The sequence below is a fragment of the Cryptotermes secundus genome, unplaced genomic scaffold, assembly GCF_002891405.2.
Source record: "Cryptotermes secundus unplaced genomic scaffold, Csec_1.0 scaffold1674, whole genome shotgun sequence".
Taxonomy (NCBI): domain Eukaryota; kingdom Metazoa; phylum Arthropoda; class Insecta; order Blattodea; family Kalotermitidae; genus Cryptotermes; species Cryptotermes secundus.
In genome coordinates this window covers 135,372-153,607 of record NW_019720598.1, presented here as the reverse complement: position 1 = coordinate 153,607, position 18,236 = coordinate 135,372, and the positions used below count along the sequence as shown (strand labels likewise).

General features: G+C 38.3%; 1 protein-coding gene across 6 annotated transcripts in view; it reads right to left on the bottom strand.

Moving 5' to 3' along the window:
* Positions 1-18,236, bottom strand: part of LOC111870357 (protein transport protein Sec16A) — an 87,076-nt gene that overhangs the window by 30,904 nt on the left and 37,936 nt on the right. For all 6 annotated transcript variants that reach the window (XM_023862575.2, XM_023862614.2, XM_023862584.2 and 3 more), the window contains 9 exons: positions 14,598-14,751; positions 12,645-12,783; positions 8,692-8,941; positions 7,637-7,806; positions 6,314-6,431; positions 4,316-4,533; positions 3,923-4,180; positions 617-724; positions 424-541 (listed from right to left, as the gene is read on the bottom strand). In XM_023862575.2, coding sequence (XP_023718343.1) covers positions 424-541; positions 617-724; positions 3,923-4,180; positions 4,316-4,533; positions 6,314-6,431; positions 7,637-7,806; positions 8,692-8,941; positions 12,645-12,783; positions 14,598-14,751 — 1,533 coding nt within the window. The remainder of the gene's footprint in view (positions 1-423; positions 542-616; positions 725-3,922; positions 4,181-4,315; positions 4,534-6,313; positions 6,432-7,636; positions 7,807-8,691; positions 8,942-12,644; positions 12,784-14,597; positions 14,752-18,236) is intronic.

Sequence of the window (18,236 nt, the reverse complement as noted above, 5' to 3'; positions counted from 1 at the left end):
CTATTGTGAATGCCTGTACATGGAATACATTCCATTTATTGCTCATCCTCTGCAAGCTCTGTTGCCATACTCCTGGCCTCCATCAGGCCGTAACTCTTCTCTCATTCCTGTTAGAGCATTCCTCTCTGCTCCAGACACATTTCTTATGATTGTAAAATGTTAATAATGAATGAAAGAATGAATGAATGTATAAGGGGTTCGCCTTCTTGGCCCTTGCACCATGACCTATAGTGATCTATTGTGCTTCCCCTTTAAAATGTTAATAAAGACTTCTGAGTGTTTATCTATGACCTAATCCTATCGGCATCAATAGCTATAATCATAAGTGACCATATATTTTTATTATCATCTTAAATGACCATTGCGTCAAAAAGTTTTGAGCATCCTTAATGCTCCGTCCACCTTCAAATAACTACAGCTCACCATTACAACTTGTTGTTTCTGCTCCATGCTGAACTGGCCAGTGCTGGGTCTGCTGATCCTGACAGTACAGAGATTCCTGCTGTTGCTGCTGCAAGTCAATGCCAGGTGCCAATTGATCCTGCAACCATCAATGAGTATTAACTGACAGAAGTAGGAATAAGCTCCTTACCATTTTATTCATTATACTTCATACCTGCATGCTATCAGTTGTTGCTGTGCCATGTTGCATAGGTTCACTTTCTGAGCAGCTCAAATTTGAAGCTGAGCCATAGCTTGGAATGTCCTGCTGAATTAGGCCAATCTGTCAAATGTACAAGAATTAGAACAATTCAAAATTTTTCTGATGAAACAAACTGACCCTACATTATATAGTTGAAAGAAATCACTTAAGACCTCAAAATAAGCAAAAAGCACTTAACCAGCGGAAGTGACAAAGTTTATCAGTTTCAACGCCTGTTCAATATTAACAATTTCCATCCCTCTTCCATTTACAATCAAATTACATAATTTCAGAATGTGTAAAATATTTATATTTGAAAGAGAATGACACCACCAAAATAAAGTCATGAGTCAAATCAAATCAAAAGCAAATGTAATGACTTATGCTTGCTAGATAAGAAGACAGGCACTACAATTCACAACTAGTACTGGTTAGGTTTCAATGATAAGACAACTAGCATGTGCATGAGAGGGGCAACAGAAATGCACCACATTCTTTATATACAACCAGGAAAAGTGCCCATTCTTAATCCAAGTTTTTGTTATTAAAAAACCTGTACTGAAATACTAATATAAGTTACTGTAAAAAACACATGGGTGTGAGCACATACACATTCATTTCTGTTGAATGTCCTATAATTTACCGTTCTGGTGTCACACAGCAAATCACTTTATGAAATACTCTATGCCAATTATATTCAAATCATTAATGTGGTGCCAGCGGCCCTCAAATTTTAAATTATATTTTACTCAGTTTTGCTATGTTAGAAGATGCAGGGCCCTTTTAGTTTTACTACATTCTACTATCTTATGAGGAGCAAAGCAAATTTGTGCCCCCATAATTTCACCATGCAGTGGTTTTATTATATACAATAGATTCTAATGATATATGAGGTCTGACAATAAAGTTCACAAACTCGCCACCATGTGCTTGCCACGGCAGCGGTGGACAGAAATCTCAGTATGATTTGATGATGTTGGCACATCAATGTTGGCGTGCCATCATGAGAATGTTGGAACTTGAATTACAGCAATAAATGAACATTAAATTTCTTGTTAAACTTGGCAAGAGTGGAAGCGAAATCTGAGAAATATTAGTGCATGTTTATGGGGATAATGCTATGAAGAAAATAGCATTTACAAGTAGGTGACACATTATTTTGAGGGAAGAGAAAGTGTCATTGACGAAGAGAGATCAGGACAGCCAGCTATAAGCGGGACTGAAGAAAACGTTGCAAAAGTTCGTCAAATTGCATATGAATATCATCGGCTGACTTTCAGAAGCACAGCAGAGCAAGCAAACATCGACATAGAAAGAGTTAGGAAAATCTTAACTGACGATCTTGACATGAGGAAAGAGTGTGCAAAAATGGTTCCACAGGAGCTCACCGAAGAACAGTGACTGCAAGGGAGTTTTTAGCTAGTAAACAAATAACTGTGCTGGAACACACTCCATATTCACCAGATCTAGCCCCCAATGACTTTTTTTCTGTTACCAAAGAAAAAGCAAATACTGAAAGGAAGGCATTTTGATGATGATGATGATATCAGGAGTAACATGACGGCAGCTCTGAAGGCCATTCCACAAAACCACTTCCAAAATTTATTTTTAAGGGTGGACTAAGTGTTGGCATCGGTGCATAGCTTCCCAAGGGGACTACTTTGAAGGCGACCACAGTGATATTCAGCAATGAGGTATGTAGCACTTTTAATGCGAGGAGTTTGCGAACTTTAGTGTCAGACCATGTAACACGTGTTCACAACTGTTCTATATGAACAGAATTGAAACAGGAGAATGAAATCAGTTCCTGGTGCTCCACCACTGCTAAATACATGTTTATGCAGGCTTAGAAAAAGAGAGAAATGCTTGTCACAGTGGAGTTACTATTTTTGAACAGGTTCTTTAATAATGCTATCAGTGCTGAGATTATTAGCATCAGTGAGAGGGTGATTAATGAATGTGAAACAGTTAGTGGAAAGTTCTGAAATTCAGTCTTATAAATTGAAGAATGGTGCTACCTTAACAATGCAAAAAAAATGCTTACAGAAATACAATCCCATTATGAGCTGTACTCATTACATTAGACAGCTGCAGTAGGAGGGTGACAAAGGAGGCTGAATTGGGAGATGCAGCATGCACAGGACAAATGAGATACACAAACTTTTAAGCAGAAAACTGCAAGAGAAGACCATTTAGGAGACCTATATGTAGAAGGCAGGACAATATTAAAATGGATCTTAACACACTGAGGACCGGTCGCATGATATCATGATTTTAGGACACGTTAGGTTGCAACACACTATACCTCGCCCTGGTGTCACCCAACTTGCACGCAATGGCGTAATAAAACTCTGGAATGTTTGCTTACTTGTCAGTAACTTGACCTCGTTGTTTTCTTAACGCACTATAAACGAAAATGCTTTGCTGCTCCTCGAGCTGTATGTACCAGCTAGTAGTTAGTGGTGGGGTATGGACAAGGACAAATTCTTCTCCGATGAGCTAGCTGACCTGGCTTGTGAGACACATAGTAATGGTGATTCAGAGAGCGGCAGTGACAGGGGAGAACAAAGAATTGTGGCCACAGACAGTAAGAGTGACAGTAGCTCCGATGATAATGGGGGTAATAATATTGCGGGGACAGTAAAAAATCTAAACCAATTCAAAATTGAAATACAAAGCATTTCTGATTAATGTGGCAAAGGCCTAGGCTACAGACCAGATGGTGGCAGAACCAGAGTCAGACACAGACTTAGTACGACCAGGCCCATCAACTCCCACCCCATGCAGGCCTCATGTGGACCCCCCAGGGCGACTCTCGGGCGATATGCAGAAATACACCCTCGTGAAAATTGTGAAGAGTGAACATTCCAAGGGGAAGCATCCTTCTAGGCAATGCCGTGTTTGCACAGTTCACAAAAAAAGGAGTGTCTACATTTGCAAGTTCTGTGTAATGCCACTTCACAAAGGGGAATGTTTCCAGAAATATCACACCCTCAAGCACTTCTAGGAGCATTGGTAAGTGTTCCCCAAAAATAATTGCTATCACTAGACATCACGAAACATTCTTCGTGGAATAAAGATGGAGATTCTCACCTCAAGCCTGCAGGCTTTAGGTGGCTTCAGCTCAGCATGAATAGACAATTACTCATTTGCAACCTTCATGGTATGCATCATACTGTACAAATTATTCATTTGTACATTCTTACAAGTTACTTCATATTTCTGTACAAAAGACAGGTATGAGAGGTTAAATTGTTGCTTTATGTATAATGTACTCACATTGTAATTGTAAATTACATTGTGTAGGCCACGTAACCATGATGGGTCTGCCAATTCTACTGTCTCGCCTTCTCTGCTACTGTACAATGGATCACAGTATTTGAGCTGATCCCCTAGGTCATAAATCTCCTTTGCAAAACTTCCACTGTAACTAGTAGGCTGCTCAAGGACAGATCCAGCTATCACTTCAACATAATGGACTGCCTCAGTCAGCATTCCAAATTCTGCAAGTCGTGTTGCATATAAATACTTGTAGGCCTGTGGAGCAAAAGATGACGTGAATCTCATTACCACAATCAAACGGAAAACTGTGCCACACATTACGTGGAAAATTAACATTTCAAGATTATTTCATATTTAATTAATTTTGCAAGATAATGAATGAACTAGTACCTGGAACTGTGGAACATTAAATTCATGTTCTGCCAACTGGCGACCATATATGTAAATCTCTGTCATCTGTATAGCTTCATTTGTTGCAAACTCTACAAAAGGCTTCAAATGTGACGAGCCAAGCAATACAATTTTTGACGATTTACGGCTAAACAACCCAAACTCTAACTGAGCCATCAAATAGCAAAAATGAGATGCATGGAGACATCCTCGTGCACCTGCAAATATAATAAAGGAACATCAGTTTTTCATTGACATTTTAGTCTACATAATTGACATTTGGTTTTGCCTAATAAGAGTTACTAATGCCAGAATTTAAATGTGAATTACAGGGAATTTACAGGAAGCATAACATACAATGAAATGTCCAAGTTTATTCCATGTAATTAAATTTCATTATAATAAAGGGCACTAAATGTTATCAAATGCTAATAATATGAAAAACAAAAACCAAAAGACAAGCTAGAACAACATGTTTTCAAGTCATCACTAAGACTGATACGCTAATGTTCAGTACCAGGCAGTCTACATATACAAGAATGACTTCTAGTTCTTAAAATGAAAAAATACCTTAAAAAAATGCAACTTTTGTTACAGAAATAGTTTTGGTGAATGTAACACAACATGGAAGCAACACAAATTCTATATTTAAGTCCCTCTTTACATATTTTATTCCCAGGAATTTGAAGTTCCATGAAAAGGAGTATCAGGAACTCAGCTTCTTGTCAATTGTGACAACTAATACTGATGGAGGCAGATCTGATGTGCCAATAACTACAAACTCATAAATTCTGAAAATGTACTTCAGAAATTTGGCACAGTCTACTGGTAAAAAATTATACACAAAATGTACAACCAAACTGTGTACGTATCATGGCACTTAGACCCATTGCTAGGCAATTACCACAAAATAAGCAACTATACAACAGTCACTGCTAAGTAACAGCTCAGCAAACAAGTATGTTTCCATGGCAACAGTTCCATTGCAACAAAGGAAGAGTGTTTTCTATGCAGTCTGTGCCAAGATGTTATAAGCAGGGCCCATTAGCAGCTGCAGTTAGTGGGGAGTCAGTCAGTTGGTTGATAAATTAGAGTTAGATATTTGCTGGGGTTCAGTCATTGTGAGCTGTTGCTGCTAGAAGCTGGTAGCTGAGGCCAGGTACAGTTTGGGAAACCAGAAGAAGGGGAACATCCACCATTGGAAGCTGCTACCAAGCTGCAGCTAGTGAAGACTTAACAGACTGAGAAGACCTAGTGTGTTCCATTGTGATTTATGAAGTACACAGAATAGCGAGAGCATAATCCTTACTTGTTGTTACAGGCTGTAAGCATTCAATAAATCTGATTACGAAACCAAACCCCATCTGTAGTCACTAAAATCGTGACAGTAGTAACTTACAGCTCCTATTTCTCCAATATTATAAACTAAACCACTAAAAGAAAAGTAGGCATCATGAGTTCTTCCCAGAACTTCTTGTTTGTAAATAATACTGAATTTATGATCCAAGACTTCAAACTTTTGTAAAATACACCTTTAGAGAATTAAGCCTTTATCATCAACATGAAATAAATTCAAACCCGAAGTCAGAACTTTCAACATTACTTCAGATATCTGACAGTATCCTCCATGATCTTTCTGGCAATAAACAAAAAATTCCAGGTTCAACTGTTATAATTTTTACATAAATACACATTTTATTCAGGAATTTCACTATGCATTCTCTATATGCTTGGAAATGTGAAACATTTTCAACAAATACATTTGTTTGTGATATCTTACACATGAATTTCATTATTTCTACTTTTTTCTTAAATTATAAACAATCTACCCCAAACAGACAGCTGTCCCATCTGCATCTCTGTTAAAGTTATCATAAAATTGACAGACAGATTAAACATTGGAAATGATCAGTTACTTCACAAGTGTGACTACTGTTGACTTTACTTCTCTTTACACTTTATAGCCTTCATGTAAATTAAACTAAAACTTCCACTTACGCAGGGTATCTCCAAGAGTAACAACTGCTTTCTGGTCTAGATCTGGTCTCTGGGATGGGTTTGATAGGATCATAGCAAGATGGGGCTTCCAATCTCCCCACTTCTCATCTGCACAACACTGAAATGACATACATTACAGAAGAAAATTAGAACCACAAGCACACAGGCAACAGAATTTTCCTCTGGTAAACACCTCATACAAAAGGACATACAAAAGGCAGCCAGGTTCAATTCAGAACAGCTATGAAATTAATATTCAGAACTGTAAGAAATAAATCTGCATCCTGTTCCAAGTTTTGCTACCACTGGTTCATTTAATAATGGTACATTAACCTCCTGAACAGTTCTTTAAGGGGTGGAGGATATGGTCTAGCTTCACAGAGTAGAGTAAACGCCAGGTAGACAGTCATTTACCACAATCACAAGAGCCCATCACTGGACTCCACTGTGAGCCAGCTCAATCCAGTTCACTCTCTCAAATCCTATTTCTTCAGGGACCATTTTAATATTATCCTCCTAGGTACCACAAATGAGCTCTGCATTTCAAGTTTTCCAACCAAAATTATATTACCTTCCTAACTGATCTTTTAATTCCAAGTTTCTTTATCAAAATTATGTATGCATTTCTTATCTCTCCCATGTATGATATAAGTCCCACTCATTTTATCTTCCTTGATTTTAATTCAATAATGGTTTTGGAAAGATACTTAAATGGCAAAATATACAAGGAAAGGGTCAATGTCAGAGTTCTTTTGCTTATGGTTACCTGGGAAATATTACTTGAGATTTAAAAAGAACTCTTACTTCACAATATGCAATTCAATATAATGTTCCTGTTGGGACTTAAAATCTTTATGAGAGGCCTATTAACATGGTTCTTCAATTTTTTATCTGTAATTGATCAGATAACATGCATAAGGCACTAGTTTAACAAAACACTTCATTGCTTGTATTATACTGTTCATCCAAAACCAGATTTCTCTATCAACATTCTAACCACTATTCTAGCATACAATTCTACTTTTTGGTCAACCTACAGGAAATAATATATATCTTCATATTGAGCACCGCCAAATTACACAGGCAGTTGTTTAGATAACTGCAGTATGCAACAATTGCAGTATATACTTGAAGTGAAAGTATAGGCTAATTAGTCAAGAAACTTGAGGAAAGCTGGGCTGATGGTCACAAGGCACAACTTGCTGTACTACAGGGATGGCATATGAGAAATACGACACCAGAACAGGCATTTCACGCATGGAATTAGAGGCGTCTTGCTATTTCATGTCAAGAATATCTCACTTCACTAAAGAAAGTACATACTGTAACAGCAGCTGGCTGGTGTCCTGACATCAACTGATGTAAAGTTTGCAATGGATTATTCATGGCAAGTCCATCAACAAAGCGCATCATTACATTGGCATATGTTCTCTGGTCCATCTTAGAAGCCAAGAATATAGCATGGCCCCAGAGTCCATGTTTCACGGCCAATTCTGAAAAAACAAAAATAGAGATATCATTTATGTTTCTTTGGGGATAAGTGGATCTGAACAGTAAACTGAGGAAAATTTTAAAGACACAAAATTTAACGCAGATTATTGGTTTTGGATAAGAGAAATTAAATGACAAATGGAGGAAAACAATAAATTAAGGTGCAATAAATGGGAATTCCATCTTACTTAATCACAATATAAGTTAAGCAGCCTAAAACAGGTCAAATATATCAGTATGCATACCAATTTATTTCATCATATTATATATATATATAATCTCTCTAAAGCTTTCTTTGAAACAGTTGTACTTAATTATATCTTCTACATCATAAAGTATAGCCAGGATAGTGCAGTTGGTATAGTGACTGGCTATGGGCTGGATGACTGAGGGGTCAGAGTTCTCAGTCCCAGTAGGGTCAAGAATTTTCACTTTTCCATGTCGTCCTGACTGGCTCTGGGGCCCACCCAGTCTGATCCAATGGGTACCAGAGACCCATTCTTTGGCGGTAAAGCAACCGGGGCATGAAGCTGATCACTCACCTCCAACTAGTGCTAAGTTCAACAAAACACGGGTCTATACATCCATTCCCCCGTACGTCTTCATGGCATAGTGCTTGGTTAGCTAAGCACAGAGACAACTTCACCTTTTTTTATGCATGCAAGTAGTAACCCTGAATACACCGATAGTTCTCAACACTTGATACGGAATACCCATTACACTGCATCGACAAAATAAAACTAAATCTGTTAGATAAGTAAGGAATGAAAAATGAAATAACAAACAAAATGTTAGTGTTGCTCAAACAGTAAAATATTATAAATATATAAGAATGTTATTAATAAATTTTACAATGTGAAAGTACTTTTAATTAAAATTACACCAACCTAAGGCTTCTCTCTTGTTGCCATACAGTAAATATTCTGTGAATTCAATCACCAGTTCTTCTTCTGACTTATGTGAAGCCTGATGCAGGTTTGGTTCATCAGCCTGCACATCATGAATGCTGCTATGCTGGGACACAGCAGGTGATGGTGCTGACTGGCGGACAGCAGATGTCACAGTGCTGAAGTTAACAGTCTCCTGATTACCTGACTTTGACAGCAGAAGTCCAGCAATATCTGCTCCAACAACTGCCTAAAAAATATTAAAATATTGTTAAAATACTAAACTACAGATTGCATAAGAGTGGTCTCAGGTGTAACAAATAATATGATCTACTTGAGTAAACAAATATTTAAGGCTAAAGTCATTTTGTGCTTAATTTTCCACTACAGTGCAACATCAACATCACAAAAGTTTATATACATATAAAAACTCATTTTAACTGATACTCATAATATCTGAAAATTATTGAAATATTGTACATAAGGAAAAGTCTGTCCCAAAATGTCCAATTTACATGTAAGACAATATGGCATTAAGGTTTCAATTATAATGTGGGTGCAACAATTTTATCTTCTTCTTTGAAGTGGCTATAATGAGGATAAAAAAATAATGAAGAATAATTCAACATTCTCATCATCATTAGCACCACCATAACTGACGAGTTAAAGATTTTCTTAAACTTGCATAACCTCTTCCACTTGCAATCAACTGCTAATCAGATGCAGTGCTTTAGAAGCAAAAGTCTTGTCCACTCACAAGTCACTGCAAATGCATACATGCCAGAATAAACTAGTAAACTCATACTGAACTGGAGTAACAAAACAACACAGAATGTGGTTCAAATACTTATACTTCACATATGTGTATTATTATGGGTTGTTCTAAACACCATTACTGAAATGCAACTTCTTAATGTTACATATGTAATAAATGGTTGTGAGAATAAGCACGTTGATCCATACGGAACTGAAGTAACAGACCAGAACATGATGCATTTTAAATCTCACTGTTACTTGACATATGAGCATTATGTTATTGGTTATTCCAAACACAACAACTGAAATACACACGACTTTCTGATGTTTCATATATAATAAATGCTGTGAGAATAAGTGCACTGATTCCTGTTAAACTGAAGTAACAAACCAACACATGATGCACTTTAAACTTCACTGATACCTGATGCTATGAGTTGTTCTTACTGTCGTAACTGGAATACATGCAGCTTTCTGATGTTACACATGTAAGAGATGGTTGTGAAATAGCCATTATACCTACCTGCTTAACTGTAAAACATATGTTTTGGTAATGGTGTGTAAACCATACATTAACACATAAATTTTTAATATTTTAACAATAAAATTAAGCTTAAGTACATTTTCACACTCATAATGAAAATAACTATTACATACATGGGTACGCTCTGTAACATCCCACTTCCCAGCCCATTTTGTTACACTGGTAGCACAGGTATTCTCATTAAGTCCACTACAATCACAAACCAAGATCGCAAAATGACTCTCACCAATACACACTCATGACAAAAAGAGGCAATATTACGGAAAGTTTTCACATGGCATTTAAATTCACTAAATTTGTGTTCATGACAGCGTGAAATGTTTCAGGTGCAGGAAAGTCATAGCGAGTGTCAACAAAAATCAAAATGAATTTGATATAGGACAAAACCTTAAACATAGGCACATGTAGTTTCATTCTGTGATTTCTATATCCAAGGAAAGTGGAAGCTCTGAGGAACTGGAAACCTGTGACAAGAAGGGACAGATACTGCATGGTGCCTCTGTAAACAAGCTAAGCAATAGGAGAAGCAATAAAACGAGCTACTGGTCTGAGGAAAAAATTCTGAAGACATCACATGATGTACATTTCTGAGGGTTTGAAACTTGGTGGGGATAAGCTGCTATCACATTCTGGAATTTGAACTTCCTCCCAGTGAAAAGTAGGACAGAGAGGGTGAGTTAATGGGACCTTTACAGACTGCTAGCCATAATTACCTTTAGAAGGGAAACTGTGAGTACAGTTGGTCCAAAAAGTTATGGGAAAACAGTGGTGGCTAGTTACAAATTCCTTGTTATGATGGTGCAGAGGAAAAGACTCTCCTTTTATACAATGGCTTTCCACACTTGGTAATTTGAAGAAACTGATGGTTCCAGTAGTTTATGTCACTACAATGAAGTCCTCATTATAAACCATACCCACTCTAATGTGGTTTCACTGCATGTTACAACCATTATTAAAGCAGCAGTATAAAATAAAATGTCTCAAAAGGGCAAGCCCATCACGGAGTAAATTTATATTTACAATTCTTACAAATGTAATTAAGCAGCATTTAATTACACCTGTGAAATCAGGTGAACATATTAATATATATTAACTCAAAAATCAGACATCATGAAATGGAAATTCACACTACAATTACAAAGAACTGGAATTTACAACTAGTTAACCATAAATGTAAGACCCTAAATAGAATTATAAAATTTTTTCTTCAACCATAATCAATTGCCTAGGTTTACAGAATATATGGGAGCCAACACTGCAACAACTGTATATAAATTCAGGCATTAGAGTTCCATTAAAGTGGAAGACATAATATACAAATATTTCAAGTTCAAGTTTCTTAATTAAATAAATGTATTTATTTCAAATGTCTTCAGTCAGGAAGGCTTAAAACAAAGGCTGCTTAGAATGTTATAGTATTTCGTTTCTCTTTTCCTTCTGTGTCTGAGAGCTAACACTGCAGTCCCAACATTTTTTACTGGTGACAAAACAACAGTATCATCTGCTGAAATTTCAATTGCCAGTAGGTTTCAATGGTCACTGCCCAAATCTTAATCCATTGAATTTCACTGAAAGGTTTATTTAATCCACAGTGAGGCTCACACTGCCTATATTATTCAACACATGCTGTTTTGTGTCTGCTGTGGGCTGATCCCATGTCATGAGAACACAATCTTTCCATGCTGGTAATATAATGAGTGCACTATATGGTTTAGCCCTTTCGCGCGGTGATTTAAATTCCGCTGTCGTGTCTCTCCGGCGGTAATATATTCAGCCGTCCATTTAAATTTTGCTCGAAAATGATTTATTCATCATTGTTCTTAAATTCTATGAGATAGGAACATGAAACTTTCACTAAAATGATCTTAAAAGGTGGTTTTATAACCTTGCTTTATAATANCCCCCCCCCCCCCAGACGATTTAAATACCTTGACGAAACATACACGTCAAACCACGCTGAACGGTTAGTAAACACAACTATGTATAAGGTTAGAACTGATACAAAGAAAGCATTAACTGATATATTAAAAATGAAGGCTTAGACTGGTATCTGTATAAGGTGACTGAATTTGGCATTGAAATGACTTCATTGAACCCGTTAATTAATTATATACCACAATGTGTTACGGTGAAGTCTCCTTCAAGGTTTCTTTTGACAGCAGTGGATATGAACAAAAAACCGATGAAAATCTTCAGTAGAAGCAATTTAACATTGAAATTATTCAACTGGGATCACTGAAACCGAACATTAGTGAGGGAAAACCTTAAAGTGAGAAATGTGGGTTCCACTGTAAATGGCTCTTCACAGAAATAACACACACTTCTTGTTGACACGTGTATACATATACAACTTCTACAGGGCCAAAATTCTCTTGACTCATACCAAGTTCCTGCTTCACTTTCATATCATGTTACATGGAACTTGCTTAATTCTTTAAACATCTGTCCTACAAAAACTGAAGTATCTTGTGTTCATTAGCATCACTCCCTATTCTACTACAGATGTCATTCGGAAACTGTTCAATGGAGGAATTTGTGAACTACAGCATCAAGATTACTGTAACACAATCTTCAAGTTCTGCAAATATCACTCAGATAATTAATTACTGGAAGCCACATGCATTGCTATGTTCCTCTCAAGAGGACTGCTTACCCCATTTTGTCTTAGAAGAAGTATAAGCAATTTCCACAAAAGAATAACCGATTCACGATCAAACAGCTCAGGATCGCTCTCAGCTTTCTTCAGTTTTCTCATGCAATATGTGATTACAGAGTTCTTGTGTGTAACTCCCCTGCAAGAAATATCACTGCTGTTCATGAAAATGGTATAATACGTAGGTCGTACCGAAAGACATGAGCACTTTCTTTTGCATGCAACCAGGGAACAGCAGACGAAAGAGAGTATGGTGGTAGGTGGAACCAGCTGTTTTGTTACCCTTGAGTGTCTTGTGACATCAACAGCTTGCATCACATGACCAGTATCACTCCGATCACTCCTAACAAAATGGCAGACAACGATGTCGTTTCACCAGCGTGCTGTCATCGAATTACTTGTGAAAGAGGAAATCCCTGCTGCAGAAATTCACCAGACTTCAGCGTGCTTATGGAAGTGTGTGCATGGGTGCAAGCAGTGTTTGAAGATGGGTGAAACATTTTAAAGATGGGAACACCAGCATCGAAGATGAGCCTCGGGGCGGTCATCCTCGAACAGCCTCAACTGAACGCAACAAGGAAACAGTGGATGAGATCATTCAAGTTGACAGGCATGTGACTGTGGACACAATAGCCCTAAAACTTGGAATAGGGCACAGTGCAGTACAGGAGATGACTGAAAGCTTGGGCTATAGGAAAGTTTGTGCTCGTTGGGTCCCGCGGTTATTGACCAAAGACCACAAAAGCCAGCGAAAAGTCATATCGACATGAAGGCGATGATTTTTTGCTCTGTATTGTGACAGTTGACAAAAGCTGGTTTCACCATTTCGAGCCTGAAACAAAACGGCAGAGTATGGAATGGCACCATTTGCATTCTCCATCAAAAAAGAAGGCAAAGACAGTGCCATCAGCTGTGAAGGTGATGGGCAAAGTCTTCTTGGATGCAGAGGGGTTTATTCTGGCTGAATTCCTGGAACCTGGGCAAACCATCAATGCTGCTCGCTATATCCAGATGCTGCACAAGCTCCATCGTGCATTGCCTGATAAATGTCCGGGACGAAACATCATCATCCTGCATGACAACGCTCGCCTCACATTAGAAGCAATTGCAAAGATGGGGTGGGAAGTTCTTCCACACCCCTCCTATAGCCCTGATCTGGCACCGTCCGACTACCATCTTTTTGGATTTGTGAAGGATCAGCTACGTGGACAATGTTTTGAGACAGGGGAGGCAATTCAGACAGCAGTGCGTCAATGTCTTCGGATGGCTGGAATGGAATTTTACAAAAGGGGAATTTTCAAACTCCCAGAATGCTGGAAGAAATGTGTACAAAGAAGTGGCAATTATGTGGAAAAATAAAGAAAGGTCTGTAGATTGAGGTGGTGTATTTGGTTTGCCAATAATAAAGCATGTTACTTTACAAAAAATTGTTGCTCATGACTTTCAGTATGACCCTCGTACATCAGTGCTACTTGAACCAAACATACAAAGCAGACTAATACATAACAGTGTTCTCAAATTTTCAAACATACAATTACAATTAACAAAAATAACATAAAGACAAATTTTACCCTATGCCATTATATCTGATCTATCCTCCCCCAATAAGTTGTTAACTCTTCTCTCAGACTATGTGAGAGAGGGTATAGATAGAGGCAAGTGGCCAGCTTCAAACACCAGGGGATAAAAACCTACCACCCATTGGATATGAAGCCCAATGTGTCCCAAGAATGGTAAACAGAAAAAGCCAAAGTCCCTCAACTCAGATATGGACCTGAGCTATCCTGCCCAAAGCCTGTCATTTATTAACTGGAATATACACAACATATTATTCGTGATGCTTTGCATTTAATTTTCACCAGCAAATAATGATAGCAAGGTACAGAACTGAATGTTAATCAATGTAACTTTTCAACTGATCACTTTTTTTAAATGAATCTGCAAGAGCATTACCTAATGAGTGGCCCTGGAAAATCTTGTAATTCTCTTACAGTCTCATCCGAACTAACCACGTCCTGTATATTATGGATTTCCACAGTGGCAGGCTGACCATCTAATGGATTAGGGGGCAGCACTTTCACAACCTGTCCTCTTGCTGTGAGGATACCTGTAATAAAATACAATACTGAAGATGCTGTGGAACTGTGAAGACAGTCACAGACAGTGATTCACCCTGTTACTGTTACAGACTTAGTTGTAGTACCAAAATATAGGTGCTAAAACATTATATTTAGAGAAATCCCACACAAGAGAATATGTAAAACATTTATAAAGTACACATACTCTATGAACCAGGGTACAGTATATCTTGTGCACACAACTTTACAGGGACACCTGAATATCCTATCAGAATTATACTTAAACAGAATTTAGCAACTTTCTAATGATGATACAAAGGTCTACACCAATAAAGATCTTCATTCCAACAGTAGGTGGAGTATATAAACATCCTGCCAAATATTTAGGTCGTGTGAACCATTACTGTTTCAAGCCATCTTTTTGGTGGTCTTTCTAAACTTCTCTTGATTGCAGACTTCATCTGTTTGATGTCTCAGATTTCAACTGATTTAAAAGCAATGGGAACAAAACATTTACACATACACCAACATACTGCATGCTACATCAGGATTAAAGTATCAATTCATAGTACAGAATCCTCTTAATCTGATAACATACTTGATAAAGCATCTACGAGAATAAGTAACATTTAGGAGGAACACAAACTACTGAAAAAAAAAGGCAGAAAATACGATGGACAAGAAAAACACATGCCAACATTCAAACACTACCTTCTTCTCAGAAACTGGATAATTAGATGCACATATATTTATGGGGTTAATCAAGTCACTGACACTACTTTGTTTTATCTTCTTCATATTGTTACACTGGAGGAAATAACTTCGTCAGAATTTCTCAAAAGCCCCAATATTCATACCAAATATCACTGAAAAAAGTGTACCATTCTGACATATTACTCTTTAATAGCAGTCACTTAGAATATGTTCAGAATTCTAAAATTTTGTCTTGATAATGTACAAATGTTATGTATTTGCTTATTTGTAAAATATAAAAAATGGTAAAATAATAATCTTGTGCCACTCTTCTCTTTCCATAGACATTAATGACATTATTTTTATAGCCCAGTATTTTGCATTAATGGCTTACATATTTCCTGCAATTGTTCTTCAAGAAAAATGGTGATAGATAATTTTCTGTCATGACTGTTTTAACAAACTTACTTAACATAATTTTACAATTTCTGTAAGTGGTAATAAATTACATTGAGTGTTTTTTTTATTGCTAGTAGGGTGGGACTAAGTCCCTTGTACTGCAGCCACTTCTGGCCTATTGTACCAGCCACAGATGATAGATTAGGGTGACTGTGGAGCAATTGGCGGAATGAAGATTGGCAGGGGAAACCAAAATACTCGGAGAAAACCTGCCACAGCGCCACTTTGTCCACCATAAATCCCACTTGACCAGATCTGGAATCGAACCCGGGCCACTGTGGTGGGAAGCCAGCGACTAACCGCTTGAGCTATGGCGCGACCCTACATTTAGTGTTAAGGTGCAGCCACACAGAGCGCTACGCTATGTTCGCTACACCGCGTGGCCACACAGAATGCTTTGGTACGAAACTGCTCAGTCTTGAATGAGATATTGGCCGATAGTGTGCCATGCGGGGGCAGCAATGATTCTGATGATGAGCTTTTGCTGTTACTTCCCTTGTGTAAATGTAAAAGGAAGTGGGTGCATGGCGTGAACTTAAGAAGAACAAAGTTTGGTGAATTTCATCATCTGATAAAGCAGTTACGTGAAGATGAAGTTAAATTTAAAGAATATTTTCGGGTTGATGAAAATATTTTAAGTTCTTCACTTATAGATAAAAGAACAATGTTTGTACATTGCCTGGTGTATTCAATTCTCCAGAAATCATGTCCCAGGCATTATCTCGCATGTTCTGGTTCCGATATTCTTCTAACCCTTTGTTCCACAAACATGGATACTTCCTTACTTCTTCAAGTAATTCTTCCAGTGTCATTTTCATCTAAGCAAATATTGCGCTGAATGATACGTAACATGTGTTGTAATCAGAGTGGGAAATTACTGAGGCATGCAGCTGACACCTGGAAGCGAGCCCAGTGCGCATGCCCGTCCAGCGAGACGTTTTAAAAATATAGCCAAGAATCAAACATTCTGCGATGCAGCTAACATAGCAAACATAGTGTACGAAGTGAACGGAAGTCAGTGTGGCCAGTCACATTGGCAATAAAGGGAGATAATTTCTGTTCGTGTAGCGAACATAGCGTACGTACCACTCTGTGTGGCCGCACCTTTAATGTCAGGTAAAATTGGGCATCCAGAGTGTTTTTCATAACTCCATCCAGCTGGCAGAGGGTATAGAATTGGTGCATTCTGATAGGACACTTAGTCTAGTTTTAAGTATGCCATTATAATAAAATGTCTTAAGTTACAGCATAGGGCAAGAGCTTATTTTAAGCATTTGGCAAGTGCTGTCCAGTTCATTGCACATGAGTCTGAAGCCTCTTTTATCTGGAATTATTTAACTATCATACATAAATTAGTCTCATAGTTCCATACAAGGTGTGTCCCAAAAGTCATGAAATACAGTATATTTCTTTCCCGCGCTCCTACTGGTCGGAGCGCGCTGGAACCGGTTGGGTTGGGGAGGGAGGCCTTTAACTTCACAGCGCGCCCAAGGTCAGTCTGCTAGAGCATCAGAGGCGTCAGTATCGCTGATTTAGTGCACCTGTGTTTTGTGACGTCACGGCGCGCGATGGCGGATACTTTCAAACAACGTTGGGAGGTCAAGTTCTGCACAAAGCTCAATAAAAAAAGCTGCCAAAATTCACGAACTGCTTAAGCAAGCCTACAGGGAGTCTGCTCTATCATATGTGCAAGTTACAAGGTGGGTGAAGAAGTTTAAGGAGGGCCAGGAAGGAGTGGAAGATGACCCCCGCTCTGGACGGCCATCAACACAGCCATCAACAAGCCAAACGGATTAAAATGTGACCCGTGCGTGATTTGTTGAATATGACCATCAAATGACTATCCGGTTGTTAGCCAACACTCTGAACATTCCAAAAACCGTTGTGCATCGCATCATTATGGACGAATTGAACATGTGAAAGGTGTGCGCCAAGCTGGTCCCCAAATTGTTGACGGATGAGCAAAAGGCCAATCGAGTGTTGATCACGAGTGAATTGAAGGAACGTGTGGAAATTGAACCTCATTATTTACACTGTGTTATTACTGGTGATGAAACGTGGACATTTGAGTACGACCCAGAAACGAAGCGCCAGAGTGCTGAATGGCACACCTCGGCTTCCCCGAAACCGAAGAAGGTGAAGATGAGCAAATCCAAAGTGAAAACAATGCTCATCGTCTTTTTCGACGCCAAGAGTGTGGTCCACAAAGAGTTTTTACCCCAAGGACCGACCGCCAACGCTCCCCACTACGTGGATGTTCTAGAAAGATTAAGGAAAAGGGTCATCTGCGTGCGAAAAGACATCGCCACTAACTGGCGGCTGCATCATGATAATGTGCCCAGACACATGTCTCTGCTCGTCC